The sequence below is a fragment of the Myotis davidii genome, unplaced genomic scaffold (assembly GCF_000327345.1).
Source record: "Myotis davidii unplaced genomic scaffold, ASM32734v1 scaffold341, whole genome shotgun sequence".
Taxonomy (NCBI): domain Eukaryota; kingdom Metazoa; phylum Chordata; class Mammalia; order Chiroptera; family Vespertilionidae; genus Myotis; species Myotis davidii.
Genome location: NW_006291021.1, coordinates 757,621 through 772,545, shown reverse-complemented (window position 1 = coordinate 772,545; position 14,925 = coordinate 757,621). Strand labels below are relative to the sequence as shown.

Sequence of the window (14,925 nt, the reverse complement as noted above, 5' to 3'; positions counted from 1 at the left end):
CCCAACACCGCGCAGCGCCCCACAGCCGCACGTATCCTGTGCCCGCCGCCATGGCCCGGCCATCCTGGTGGCGCACAGGGCTTGCGTCATTTCCGCTCACTGGACTGAAGTGCACGTGACGTCGGGAGCGTGCTCTGAGGCCTGCGGGGCGGGGAGGGGCGGGGCCTGAAGAGGGGGCGGGGTTCAAGCTCTCTCCACGCACCCACCTCCTCCAGCCAACCAGCTGGCACCGCCCAGGCCTCTTCGGGTCACGTGGAGGTGAGCACGCGCTCTCACCCGCAGGGAAGTGACCGGCTGTTGCTGAAAGTGAACCTTCGGGAACGTGTGGAGAGCCTCGTGCACCCGTGGGCGCTTAGGGTGTGCGAGTGATACGCGCATGCTCAGGCTCCTGGTTGGTGAATTCGAACTTCCCCGGGAGACACTGCGCTCAAGCTGAAGTTGTCAACGCGCCCTGGCAGCCCCGTGCTCCTGCCCATGCTCTAGGGGCCGGTTGGGGGGAACGACGCGCGCATGCTCAGACTCCAGTGAGAGCATGCGCGTGTGCCTGTACGCGCGTGTCCAGGTTCTGGAAGGGGACTGTTGAGGTGGGTGGATTTAGGCTTCCCAGGAGCCGAGGTGCGCATGCTCAGGATCCGCGGCGACCCCAGACCCGGTGCCCAGGCTCTCTTCTGCGCATGCCCACACCGTGGAGCAGCACCCTGCGGCGGTTGAGGACGGTGGTGGCGGCGGCGGCGCCTCTAACCAGATGCTGGTGTTGATGCTTGTCTCCGTAGCGTCCTTGCGGCTCTGCTCGCTGGCCAGAGCTCAGCCGCTGTGCCGGTACGGCCGCCCTTCCGGGTTTGGGGTGCTGTCAGGGGTCGGGAAGGAAGATGGCTCCTCTGAGGAATCCCGGGAGGATTGAGGTTTCCCAGTTCTCTCTTCAGGAATCAAACGGGATACCTCCCCTTCTCTCACCCCATTCTAACCTATCCAGTCCATCACCGAGTCCTCCCGTTGCCACTTCAAAACTTTGGACTGTTCCAACCCTTCAAGCCACTTCCACTGCCACCACCCCAGGCTGTGCCTTCCTAGGCAGCCAGAGGAATTGATAAACTAATTTGATCTCGTCATTCCCCTTCTCTGGTTCCCCGTGGCACCCGGAATAAAACCCGAGTTCCTGGAGCAGCCTGCATTTCTTCGCATGCTCGGCCCCAGGTTTCTCAACAGCAGCGCAGCTGACACGTAGGGCGGGTGGGGCCGTCCCGCGCACTGTTGGATGTTGAGCAGCATCCCTGGCCGCCACCCACTAGATGCCAGGTGTACCTACTTCCCCCAGGCTTTACCCATCCATCAAAAATGCCTCTAGTTATTGCCAAGGGTTCCTAGGGATTTGACAACCACCCATCTGGTCGCTGCCCACGCAGTCACTGCTCCGGGCACACTGTCCCTGAACACGCCCAACTAGACCCAGCTTTGGGGATGGGAGAGGCTTGGTGCATCGACTTCCTCCGATGATACGCTTTGCTTCCAGGTTTCTCCATGGCTCTTTCCTCGTCAATCAGATCTCTATCCCGACTTAAATGATACTTCCTCATTTAAGGCCCCCTCCTCATGTCTGCTTTTTACTATCAATCACTAACTTATTTCCTTTAGACAATTTTTTTTCTTATCTGTTGCTGTCACTAGAAATAGTAGCTTCATGAGAGTGTAGAATGTTTATTTTATTCACTCCATACCTAGAACATTATTAGATTTCAGTAACTGTTACATTAGTGAAGGCTACGCAAGGTGCTATACGAGCTAGACAGAAGCTATAAAGCCCAGTTCCTGTCCTCAGGGAGCTCTTGCCAGAAGTGAGCTGTCACATTTAGCAGGGCCCTGTTTGGTGATGAAATAGTGAACGTGTGCTTTGGTGCATGGCCTCATTTCATCTTTACTAGTGATTCATTAACCTTGTTTTAGGATTGTGAACACGGACCTAGCGAAATTAAAGACACACAGGCGTAAAGACACTTAGCTAGTCACTGTGGGGTAGGGTTTTCCAGTAAGATTTACGAGGACGATTTGTTTCAAAGTCTGTAAAGAGTTCATCTAATTCTCCCATTTCCCCATACGAGTTCTCAAAATGTGGTCCTGGAGCAGCAGGAACAGCATGACCTGGGAATTTGTTACCACTGCAGTTCCCTGGATCTACAGGTGAGGCCTCACCATGTAAAGTTTATCAAGCCCTCTGCTGTAAACTATACCAACACTCTCCCAGCCACCAACACTGTACACACACAAAAAGAAGAAAAAGAAAACGAAGTAGGAATTCTTAATCTTCCTAATCTGGGGTCTGCAAATGGGCCTTTATGAGCACTTAGAAATATCTCCATTTTGGGGTATCCATGTGTCTCTCTGTGGGAGAGGACCCCCAGTTTAATTAGATTTTACAGGGGCTTCCATAACTGAAAAGCATCAAGAACAGGTACTTCAGAGCTAACCCAGAGACATTCTGGTGGGAGTCATGCTGAATATTCAATAAACATTGACAGAAGGTCTCTCTTGTCACTTATCTCTAGTGTTCACACGGTGAGGACAGGAAAGGTAACTCATGATGATTATGCAACTCCAGGGGTATGTAACTCCATATTTAATATTCATTCTTCACTTGAATCTAATAACTAAATCAGAATATTTCCCAGTATTTTTGTTGTGCCAGTGTTGTGTTAGATATACAACACTAATCTTTACCATTGCCCTTTGAAATAAAGGATTTATCTTTCCCATTTCACTAAAAAAGTAGAGATCAAGTAACCTGGACAAAGCCAGGAGACAGAAGTGTGTTTAGAAATCAGATCACCAGTGTTCTGCGTGATAGGAGATTTTAAAATCTGCAATAACATGGGAAGCAAATTTGTTTATATTTGTTTATATGACAGTACAACAGGAAACTTCCTTTCCCCCCATGTGTACCTAAAATGCATGAAGAAATTGGGATAATGAGACCACAATACAATATACAGATGTATTATAGAATTATACATCTGAAAGCTATAAATTTTATTAACCAATGTCACCCTAATAAATTCAATTTAAAAAAGAATATGTATGATGAAAAAAATATTTCACTTGATAAAATAAATTACCTATTGACATTACGTCATTTGGGAAGAGGTGTCAGCATTTCTAAATAATCTCAAAGTGGCTGGTTTCTAACCTCTTAGCTTTACAATTTGTCTTCTCACCTCTCTAATAACTAATAATCTGGAAATAAAAAAATAACATGTGGAATGAGATGTGTTATGAATTAGCTTCAGAATCTTTTTTCAGTCTATTTTGAAATGATAGATTCATGGCAGGTTGCAGAAATAGATACCCTATACTCAATGATGACATCTGACATAACCAGAGTATAATATCAAAACAGGAAAATGATATTGATACAGTGCCCCTGCTTAATTTAGATTTCACCTTTACATTTTCAATATTGCACATTAGGACATTGTTTTCATCAAGTGTTTATTATTATTGATATTAAGATTTTGCCACCATCTGCCCAGAATGTCCTGTATTTTTCATCTACAACACGCCTGATTAAACATCCTTGCAAGAAAAACATAGCCCTATATCTAGGGTAAGTAACCATTTTATGAATTGCTACTATCATTTTTATTAAAATGTTAGATTTTCCCTTATTGATTCATTCAATAAAGGTTAAGGAAGATGGGTCTGTCCTGTGTTGCTAGTTACTAGCCTGCAGGGAGTCCACAATTGGGGGGGAAGAGAGAGGAAGAGACCAGAAAGTACTTAATTCCAGGGCACTGTGCCCAATAAAAGTCATGTTTAGCCTGGCTGGCGTGGCTCAGTGGTTGAACATTGACTTATGAACCAGGAGGTTGAGGTTCAATTCCCGGTCAGGGCACATGCCTGGTTTGCGGGCTCAATCCCCCACAGTCCTGCTCCCAGGGTCAGCCTACCACAGGCAGCTGGGACCTTAGCCCAGGCCCTCCAGGACTTACTGAGGTCCGTGCTGTCCCATCTGGGTCACCAAAACTATAACTGAAACACAAGTTTGGCTGCCTGCTACAATGAAAGGCAGCCTCATGAGACAGGTGCTGTTGCAAAAGGAAAGAGGTTTATTCAGGTGCTAATGACCTGGGAGAATGATTGACTCCCATCTGAAAGACGACCCCCTTACCTGTTCAAGCCCCCTATTTTTGTAGGAATAAGGAAGGGAAGGCCTTTCCCCCACCCTATCCAATTATCTTCCTAGCTTTTGGCACACTCGGGTCATATCCATTCATCTTTGTAGCTTTTTTTGTTGAATCCTCACCCGAGGATATTTCTTCCATTGATTTTTTTTTTTTTAGAGAGACTGGAAAAGGGGGAGAGACATAAAGAGAGAAGCATCAATGTGAGAGAGGCACATTGACCGGTTTCCTCCCCCATGCACCCCAACTGGGGTCCTAGATTGAGCCTGCAACTAAGGTATGTGCCCTTGACTGGAATTGCACCGTGAATCATTAATCCACAGGCTGACGCTAACCACTGAGTAAACAAGCTAGGGCCATCTTTTTAGCTTTTGGTGCATTCGGGCCCTGTCTAGCTTTTGGCATGTTCAGGCCCTATCCATTTATCTTTATAGATTTTGCCACATTGGTGCGCCATCTTGACCAATGGGGAAGACTCCCTGGCACTCTCTGTCGGTAGTATCAGTCAGTGGAGAGTGGTGGCGGGGGGGGAGGGGCTGCAGGACCCACCATTAAGCCCATCTCCCTACACTAGACACAGCATTTTCACATCAGGGGGATCCCGTTGGAGTTCACAGGATGCCCCTGGATGCCAACATGCCTGCATCCTCTACACAGCCCCCATACAGCGTGGCCCTCCAAAGTGGCCAGTCAACCCACACTCACCCGGCCACTGGCTACCTGTACTTTGACTGACTGACTGTCTATGGTAACAATGTGGTCACATTTATTTATTAATTCTCACACGAGGATATTTTCCCAATGATTTTTAGAGAGAGTGGAAGGGAGGGGGAGAGTCAGAGAGAGAGAAACATCGGTGTGAGAGGGACACATCAATTGTTTGCCTTCCACAACACCCTGACCAGGGCCAGGGATCAAGCCTGCAACGTAGGTATGTGCCTTGACCAGAATCAAACCTGGGAAAGCCAAACCAGTAGGGCTGGTCACACTTTTAATATAATGTTATTTCAAGAAGTTGAATACCCAGGCTGTACAAATTTACTCATGCAAAAATAGATGGATGGATGGATAGATAGGTAGGTAGGTAGGTAGGAACCTAAATTGTTCCTTATTTTTAAATAAATTTTGATGTGTGTAACATTTTTAGAGTGATTGTCATTGTCTTTCCCCCCACCCCTTGTGTAAAATTCTCCTAATGTAACTGTTTTATTGTTTATTTCAGACAACAACTTTTTTTCACGAGAAATAACTTTGAGAGTAGTCTTCCTCCACTTTCCATCCCTACGTCAATGCAGGTAGTTATTATATGGAACAATCTGAAGGATGCTTGAAATACGTAATATTCAGGGTAAAGGTATAATTTGGAAATAGCACATTAGTTTGTTTTTGTTCATGTGAAGTTTATTTTACAAAAATGTATCTCTTTAAGATATTGAGAGTAGTTTCTAAGTCAAAAAAGAGTGTTAATTCTATTCTGTCCTTACTACCAAAATGATACCCTTTTTTTCCTGAAAAAGGAAGCAGAATTGTTGCCAATGCTTCCTACATTTGGTTGTGTGTTGGGAATAGATAGATTACATGCACTAATTCCAGGGCCTCCCTAAATTGTCCTAAACTAAAACAGAAAAACCTTTACACTCTTAGTAACTATCTTGAGAAATTCTACCATTAGCACCTATGCTAACGAAGTTTTACCATCTATTACGATACCAATGTTTCTTGGAAGCAATAGTTATGCTCCTCATTTATGCTCTTCATTTATCATTTATCTTTAGGCTTTATCCTTGGAGAAAGGTTTGTTGTTGTTATTTTGTTTATTTTTCCGGAGAGAGAAACATGGATTTGTTGTTCCACTTATATGCATTCATTGGTTGGTTCCTGTATGTGCCCTGACCTGGGATCTAATGTGCAACCTTGGCATATTGGGATGATTGCTCTAACCAAGTGAGCTACCTGGCCAGGGCCACCTCAGAAAAGGTTTGTTTTTTGTATTTTGGGTTTTTTGTTTTGTTGTTAATCCGGAGGGAGGGAGAGAGAGAGAGAAACATCTATGTAAGACACATTGATTGGTTGCCTCCCGCACACTCCCCAACCAGGGCCGGGGACCGAACCTGCAACCCAGGTATGTTCACTTGACTGGGAATCGAACTCATGACCCCTTGATGTGCAGGCTGACGCTCTAACCCCTGAGCTATGCCAGCCAGGACTCAGAGAGGGTTTTGATGAGGGAGTGAATTTAGCTGTCTGAGGCCACCACCTCCCAGTTTTGGTTCCAGCTTACCCCAGGATACATAGTCCCCAATATCTAGGAACCGAAAAGCTCATTTTGGCACAAATGTTTCTTGTATGTGTGTCTAGAAGTATTGCTTCCCAAACTGATATCCAAAAAGAGGTGTTTATTGATGTTATATATGTCATTATTTATAGGTTGGCATACCAGAAGTAACATCAGCACATTTTGCTGGTTCACTATTGCTGTTAGTAGTGAATAAAAAAGTCTATATTTATAATTATAGAGCCAATTCCTGGGCTGCATCAACAGGTATATATTCTTTTTATGTGTTTTTTTTTACTTACTGCTTTGAAGGGGGTGGAAGGGAGGGAGAGAGGAGGGAAAAAAACATCAATTGGTGGCCTCCACATGGGGGATCAAACCCACAACCTGGGTATGTGGCCTGACCAGGAATTGAACCCACAAACACTTGGTGTATGAGATGACACTCCAACTAGCTGAGCAACCCTGGCCAGGGCCTTTTTGTATTTTTGTATTTTGTTTGAGTTCAGCCAACCTCAAAAAAATGGTTATTAATTTCGGAAGGACAAACCATACTGCTATTTGGATGTCTGTCCCTGAATGTTACCTTGTCCTTTAAAATTCAAATGGAAGTTGGGCTGAACCCCCATCCACCGCAGATTGTAGTTATAAGCAGAGAAACCTTGGACAAAAATGACTTCTAGATGCTTGGTGACAACATTCCATGGTATAGATAGACCACATTTTGTTTATTTATACAATCATCTGCCAATGGACACTTGGGTTGCTTCTGTGCTTTAGCTATTGTGAACAATACTGTTTGAACGTGCACACGCGCACACGTGTACAAATATCTTCCTGAGTCCATGCTTTTAACTTTTAAATTTTTTTTGTATACCCCCAGAAGTGGAATTAGATTGGCTCTGATTCCTGGCGACACTCAGAGTGATGTCCACTCTGCCCTTCCTCCAGCAGCACTGCCCGGCTCTTGTGGACTCACGTCTGTGGCTTCTTTGACGGAATAACTCCATCTTACATTTTGTCTTCCTCTTTTCCGGCTGCCTTTTCTTTTCCCCAGCATTATTGTGGTTTCCAAAGAGTCCTGCCTTCTCATGATGTGCCCGAAGTACAACAGCTTCAGTTTGGTCACTTCTGCCTCCAGCGATGTGTCTGGCTTACTTTACACTGGGACCCACATGCCTGTCTTCCTGTTAGTCCAGAGTGTCTGCACACCTCTCCTCCAGCTCCACATTTCAAATGAATCAATGTTTCTATCAGCCTTCTTCAGTGTCCAACTTTCACATCCGGGCATAGTAATTGGGAATACCAGGGTGTGGATGATCTTAGAGACCTTGGTCTCTAATGACACAGCTTTGCTCTTGGTGATCTTTCCTAACTCTAGTGCTGCCCTTCTGAGTCTCCGCCTTCTCCTGAGTTCTTGGCTCCAGTCTCCATTTGAATTGGTGACTGAACCAAAGTAAGCAAAATCTTTAGCAATGTCTTTCTTCATTGTCTATGTCAGTGGTTGGCAAACTGAGGGTCGCGAGCCACATGCGGCTCGTTGGCCCCTTGAGTGTGGCTCTTCCACAAATACCACGTGCGGGCGTGCACATACAGTGCGATTGAAACTTCGTGGCCCATGCACAGAAGTCAGTTTTCAGCCTGGGCGAGTCTGTTTTGAAGAAGTACTGTTGATATTTGGCTCTGTTAACTAATGAGTTTGCCGACCACTGGTCTATGTGAAAGTTGTTATCTCTTCTGTAGTCATGATGTGGTCATTCCATTTTCAGATTCTTTGAGGAAACTCCATACTGTTTGCCAGTCCTGCACCGTTCCCATTCCCAACAGGGTACAAAAGTTCCATTTTCTTCACCTTCTCACCAACACTGGTTGGTTTTTGTTTCATTTCAAGCCAAAGTTTCTGTACTTAAAATGGAATCAAAGAACACCTCGGTAAGAGAAGGGAGTTCTTCCTGCAGTTTTGGCATACAGTCCTAAAAGAGTGTGTGTTTCTCAACTGGGGACAGTTCTGCCCCCCAGACGACATTTTGGCAGTGTGGGGAGGTATTTTTGGTTGTCCAGACCGGAGGAAGGTACTACTGGCATTGCATCATTAAAGGCAGGGGTGCTGCAAAACGTCCCACAGGCACAGGACGACCCCACAATCAGGAGCCATCTGGCCCCACACGTCAATAGCAGGTTACTTAGCCTTGTCCTGATTTTTTGGCTGCAGTCTCCATTCGTTTTTGTTTGTTTGTTTGTTTGTTTTAATAGTTCTTTATTGTTGAAAGTATTACATATATCCCCATTTTTCTCCCATTGACCCCATCCAGCCTGCCCCCGGTACCCGCCCCCCTAGGCCTTCAGCACCCTATTGTCTGTGTCCATGGGTTATGTATATGTGCATACAAGGTCAGTCTCCATTTAAATTGGCGACTGGACCAAAGTAAGCAAAATCTTTAACAGTGTCTAAACCTTTTCTCTGACCTGCAGGTAACTCATATAGTTTCCAAATGATCTTTTCCTTTCAGGCATAAATCACCCTGTTTCACATATTTCTGGTGACAACTGTTGCTATAGTCAGCACCCCTTTTGCTTGGTGAGTACAGGGTATCATTTTTTCACTCTGCTCTGAGCACAGATGGAAATAAGAACAGGTGAACCCGTGGGGGTTGGGCCTTTGGACTTGGGCAATGTCATTTCCCCAGGGCTCACACGACAACCTGAGAGGTGGGAGGGGCTCTGGAGCTACTTTCAGATCAGCTGGCTAGTTCACTACAAATATATCCATCTACCTTCCTTTTTTTTGAACTTGTTATTTAAAATAATTATAGACTCTCCAGTAAGTTGAAAAGATCATACAGCGTCCCATGTACCCTTTCTATATCTTCCTCCAATGGTTACATCTTACATAACTGCAGTATCATACCAAAACTAGTATTGACATAGATACAATGTATGTGTAACTCTAGCATTTTATCACAGGACCATTCCTGCCATTGAAATACCGTCTATTCTGTCATCCCAGAGCTCCACAGCTCCCTGCCCCCATCCCACCCCAACCCCTGACAACCACTAATCTGTTCCCCGCCTCTATAATTTTACCACCTCACGGATGTTATATAAACAGAACCGTATAATATGGGACCTTTGAGGACCAGCTTTGTCAGCTAAATTCTCGTTAGACTCAAAACCATAAAAATCCTAGAAAAAAAACATTGGCAGTAAAATCTTGGACTTTCCCTATTCATTGTCAAGTAATATACCATGGTCTGAATGTACCAGAATTTGGTTGCCTCCACTTTTGGGCTATTGTAAAAACTGCTATACCCACTTATGTACAGATTTTTGTATGTGCATATGTTTTAATTTTTCTGGAGTAATTGCCCTGGAGTTGTTGTTTTCTTAAATATATTTTATTGATTTTTTACAGAGAGGAAGGGAGAGAGATAGAGAGTTAGAAACATCAATGAGAGAGAAACATCCATCAGCTGCCTCCTGCACATCTCCTACTGGGGATGTGCCCGCAACCCAGGTACATGTCCTTGACCGGAATCGAACCTGGGACCCTTCAGTCCGCAGGCCGACGCTCTATCCACTGAGCCAAACCGGTTTCAGCTGCCCTGGAGTTTTACCCTTGGCATCAGTCTCCCTTTGTTACTGAGATATAATTGACATAACGTTGTAAGTGTTAGTGTACAATGTGATGATCTGATACATTTACATATTGCAATATGACGACCACTGAAGGGTTACATGCATCATGGCACATCATTACCATTTCTTTTTTCTCTTTTTTTTGTGGTGGGAACCTTTAAGATCCAGTTTCTTAGTACCTTTGAAGCTTACAGTATAGCATTGCTGGGCATTAGATCTGCAGGAGCATGTAGCTACTGGCTGCAAGGTTGTGACCTTTAACAGCATCTCCCTATCCCCACCCCTCAAATCTTTTAAAGAGACTGTTCTGTGTATGTTCTTCCAGGATGTAAGTAATTTCGTTTTTGCCTATTTGCTTGGAGACCAGTTATCTAAGACCAATATATATTTCTCCGAGAGCTGGGCATACAGATTTCAGGAGTATGCCTTTGTTACACAGGTATGTGCATTTGCATAAGAAAGTGAACCAAAAAAGAGAAATGTCTTGTGTGTGATTGGAGTAATTAGCACGCAGTGGGTGAACCATGGCTTCTGTCTCTTGGGAGGGTAGGGAAAATTCCAGGTCATGGAACCTGCCTAGGGAGATTAAGAAGTTCGGAAAGGAGACAGGAGGTTTTAGATGATAGCACGTTTATGGAGTGCTTATGAAAGCTAGTGCCGAAGTAGAGGCTGCACATTAATTATGATATTTAACCCCACGCCCACCCGAAGATCAGTACTCTTATGACCCAGGTTTTATAGATGAGAACGGTATCGGATAAGTGCTCTCACACCAGAGGCCCCAGAGAGCCTCTGGCCCCCTTCGCCTGGTGAGGACAGAGCAAGAAGTCTGACCCAGAGGAGGCCCTCGCTTGGCCACACTGGCACCTTGGTCTTAGACTTCCAGCCTCCGGAGCTGTGAGATATAAATTCCTATTGTGTATAAGCCACCCAGTCTGTGGCATTTTGTCACAGCAGCCTGACTGGACTAAGACAAAGGGTTAGGGTTTTGACCAATGGATTTGGAGGGGAGGGCGCACAATTCAGTCCACAGCACTGTGTATTTTATAGAACCTCCCAAAAAACAGAGGCGTAATTAAGATAGTCGTCTCTCTCTGACCTGAAAAATGTCAGCTTGGCTTTGTGCTCCAGTGTGGCTGCTGGGCACTCTGCTGACCAGCCGAACAGCAGGAGTGAGGAACCGAGGCAGAAAGGAAGGATTTAGGCATGCATCTCGCAGTCAGTTTGACACCCATCCACATCTCCTTCAACCAGAATCTCCAAATAAAGACACTAAGCAAGGGCAAAAGTCTGCCCAGCACGAGCTGTCTCCACTCGAGGTTCTGCTTACAAGCTACATTTCATAGAGAATAAATAGATCATCATTTTTAAAAATTGTTCTTCATTTTAGCTCATTGGATGCCCTAAAGTTACATTTAGAATTAAACACATGTTTACAATTTATTCATACACAATGTTACTGTTTTTGTTTCACAGGAAGGACAATTGGGGTCTTTGGGTGGGATCTTCTACCTTCTCTCCGTGTCACAGTTTGGGCTGCTTCTCATTGAGCAAAGGCAGGTGAGTCACTTGGCCTGGGAAGAATGACTTGTGATCTTTGCCCCAAGCCGGGTTTTATTAAATGTCACACACTTGGATTTTCATATCTGAAAACTGTCTAGCTTTTTTTTTTAATCCTCACCTGAGGATATTTTTCAATTGATTTTTAGTGAGAGTGGAAGAGAGAGGTAAAGACAGAAATATCGCTGTGAGAGAAACACATCGATTGGTTGTCTCCTGCACACAGCCTGGAGGAGCCTGAACCGAGGTACATGCCCTGGACCAGAATGGAACCAGGACCCTGCAGTCCACCAACGCTCTACCCACTGAGCCAAACTGGCTAGGGCTGAAATCCATCTAGCTCTTCATTCACCTATCCATCTACCTAACAGTTCATCCATTCACATATCCATCCATCCATCTATCTATCCATCTACCTACTTACCAGTCCATCTATCCACCCATCCATCTACCTACCTTTCATCCAGATACCCATTCATGCACACACCCTTCCGCCTTCCCCCCGCCCCCCCTATTTAAACTGCATCAGAAGATAAAATATCAAATCGGAAAGGGATTAAGTACAGTCAGGACCTGGTATTGCAAAAATTGTGAACCGGGTGTGCAGCTCTGAAGTTTGAGGGAGACCTCCTCTCAGGAAGCCTCAGGAGCTTGGGCTGATGTCCAAAGGCTGAAAGCCCCACCCTCTAACACCGCGGTTCTCAACCTGTGGGTCGCAACCCCTTTGGGGTCGAACGACCCTTTCACAGGGGTCGCCTAAAACCATCGGAAAACACATATATAATTACATATTGTTTTTGTGACTAATCACTATGCTTTAATTATGTTCAATTTGTAACAATGAAATTGGAGGTCACCACAACATGAGGAACTGTATTAAAGGGTTGCGGCATTAGGAAGGTTGAGAACCACTGCTCTAACATGAGATTGGTCCAGCCCCATCCAGAGTCCCCTCATTACCCTGCCTTAACTGGGAGCTGCCCAGATTTACAGAGACACTCCCACTACCCAGAAAATGCCAAGAATTTAGTAGCTTCGGAGTCCAGCTCCTGGTTACCGCCTATGGGTGATTCTCAGGTCTGACCACCGGCCATCAGGAAGCTTTACCTGGCAGGCCCCCGGGGATGCTGCCCTCCCCAGTCCAGACTTAGGGCCGGATGATGCTCTGCAGGCTCTGAAGGACTTGCATTGTCCCAGGCCCCTGTGGGCAGCCTTCATTCCTAGGACTTTAGCTCCAGGAGCCTCCCTATGGAGGAAAGAGGAGAAAACCTCGCTGACACTTTTCTCCACTCTGACTCTGCACTCAGTGCCTCTCTATTCGCTGCTAGCCTAGGCCCTCTCCCCTCCCCCGCCCTGGGCGTGCATATACGTCTTCAGGGGCCTCTTGTGGGCTCCCAGTGGAGGCAGCGAGATGTGCCCCTCATCTGCGCTGATCCAGCAGACCCTCCCCCGGCTGCCCTTCGTGGGCAATTGCTTCCTCTGGCCTGTTCTCTGGTTGACCCCACTGCAAATCGAAGTCTTCAATGTTTGCCTAGCTGCCTACACGGGCAGCTCAGCTTAGCCAGCCAATTCACAACACAGGGATGAGCTGGGGGATGAGAACTCGCACTCACGGTCCCTTAGGCACCTCCTGCAGATGGGTCTGTCGGGTGTCCACAAGCGGCGGGGGGGGGCAGTCAAGTTCATGCAGCCTGTGCACCTGGGTCCTCACCCTGAGCACTTAGTTCTCTTCCCAGGAGGCGCTTAGAAAACAAGCCAGGAGTCTCCCCCTCCTCTCCACCAACATCTGGGAGGGGCCACAGCTGTGTTGGTGGGACTCCCTTATGAACCAGTGACAGTGTTTTTTAAAAATTGCATCCTTGCACAGTGCTGTCAGGAGTCTTATAAAGAGCAAATAAGAGAGAACTTTGATGACCATGCCAAACAATTTATCTTTATTTATTTTTTTAGTATGAAAAAATAACGTTTATTTACAAATGTATATATGATAGCTAACAGTACCCTAGGGGAGATAAAGAACAAGGAATATACTATATCTTCTAAGATCAAAACTACCTATTTGGGGTTAAACCAAAGTCGCCCATCCAGTTGGAAAAACGGTGGGAGAGACTACGGCAGAGTTGAGCACTGACATCTGAATAAACAACTGGAAAAGGCTTTAGCCACCAGTTCTAAATGTTCACAGTGACTCAGGAGCAACTTGTTTTGGGATCAATTCAGATTCCTCAGGGGGACTTTCAGACTTTGGTGCTTGTGACTGTGTTGACTTTTCTAAGTTGTCTGTTATAAGGGGAGTATTTTTTACCCTCCCTTGCACCAGTTGCACCGTAAATTTAGAGGCCCTAGGAGCCAATTCCTGGGCCGATCAGCATCATTATCTCCTTCCCGTCTGACAATCTTAAATAGGTGCCTCTTTCTTTTTGGGGCTTTCCTGCCACATAACTGGAAGAAGTGAGTACTTATAATGGAAGTAGAGCTGGGAAACTCTCACTCACCAAGTGATTGCATGTTTCTTCCAACACCTGCATGTGATCACTGAGGGTGGTGTGTTGAAACATCTGTGTGAAGGATGACCAGCCAATCGCATTAGTCCACTCAGCCAGGGCTGCTCCACAGGCCTTGACCACCTCTGTGTTGTTGTCCTCTAAGCTAAGCAGCAGCGGGACTAAAAAACTGTACAGATGTTTCTTGGTGGCATATCCAGGCTTGAATTTGTTCACTCTCTGTAGCATGTGCCCAAGGGCAGAGATGGCTGTGATCCTCACCTGGTCCTTCTTATCATTGACGAGTGGACGCAGATGCTTGGAGATGCTGCAGAACATCGCCTTGACCTCTGCTCCATGCCCATGTACGACGATGTTCCGTAGGGCCTTCACTGCCTGAGCTGTCACTCGTGCCTCACTCTTCAGGAAGTCTCGCAAGGATGGAAACAGGCTCTTCACAGACTCTGATTGACTTGGATGCAGTGCCAGGTTACTGATTCCAGAGTCCAATTTCTTTCATGATGAGGTTGGGCTCCTTGGTCCACTTCATTAGATTGTCCACAAAGTCTTGTCCCAGAGTCTGAGCCACTGATCGATGCCAGAGAAGCCGTGCATAGATGGTCCTGGCCAAGATCTTCTGATGATTATCTCCGCTGTCAAGGAAGGTCTTGGCAAGGCTCAGAATTCAGTGCAGCATGACTACTTCACAGTTCTTCACAATGCCACTAGGGTGGGGAAGAGGAAGCCAAGAGTTGCTGGGTGGGGAGTGGGCAGTGGTGGAGGGGAGGTGGCGAGGGAA

At 46.0% G+C, this 14,925-nt stretch overlaps 1 protein-coding gene across 1 annotated transcript in view; it reads left to right on the top strand.

Moving 5' to 3' along the window:
• The first annotated feature begins 397 nt into the window (after positions 1-397).
• Positions 398-14,925, top strand: part of CATSPERD (cation channel sperm associated auxiliary subunit delta) — a 56,178-nt gene continuing 41,650 nt past the window's right edge. The window contains exons 1-8 of the mRNA XM_015564301.1: positions 398-819; positions 2,541-2,595; positions 3,501-3,595; positions 5,395-5,467; positions 6,600-6,714; positions 8,958-9,025; positions 10,409-10,522; positions 11,560-11,643. Of these exons, the coding sequence (XP_015419787.1) occupies positions 746-819; positions 2,541-2,595; positions 3,501-3,595; positions 5,395-5,467; positions 6,600-6,714; positions 8,958-9,025; positions 10,409-10,522; positions 11,560-11,643 (678 nt within the window). The 5' untranslated portion in view covers positions 398-745. The remainder of the gene's footprint in view (positions 820-2,540; positions 2,596-3,500; positions 3,596-5,394; positions 5,468-6,599; positions 6,715-8,957; positions 9,026-10,408; positions 10,523-11,559; positions 11,644-14,925) is intronic.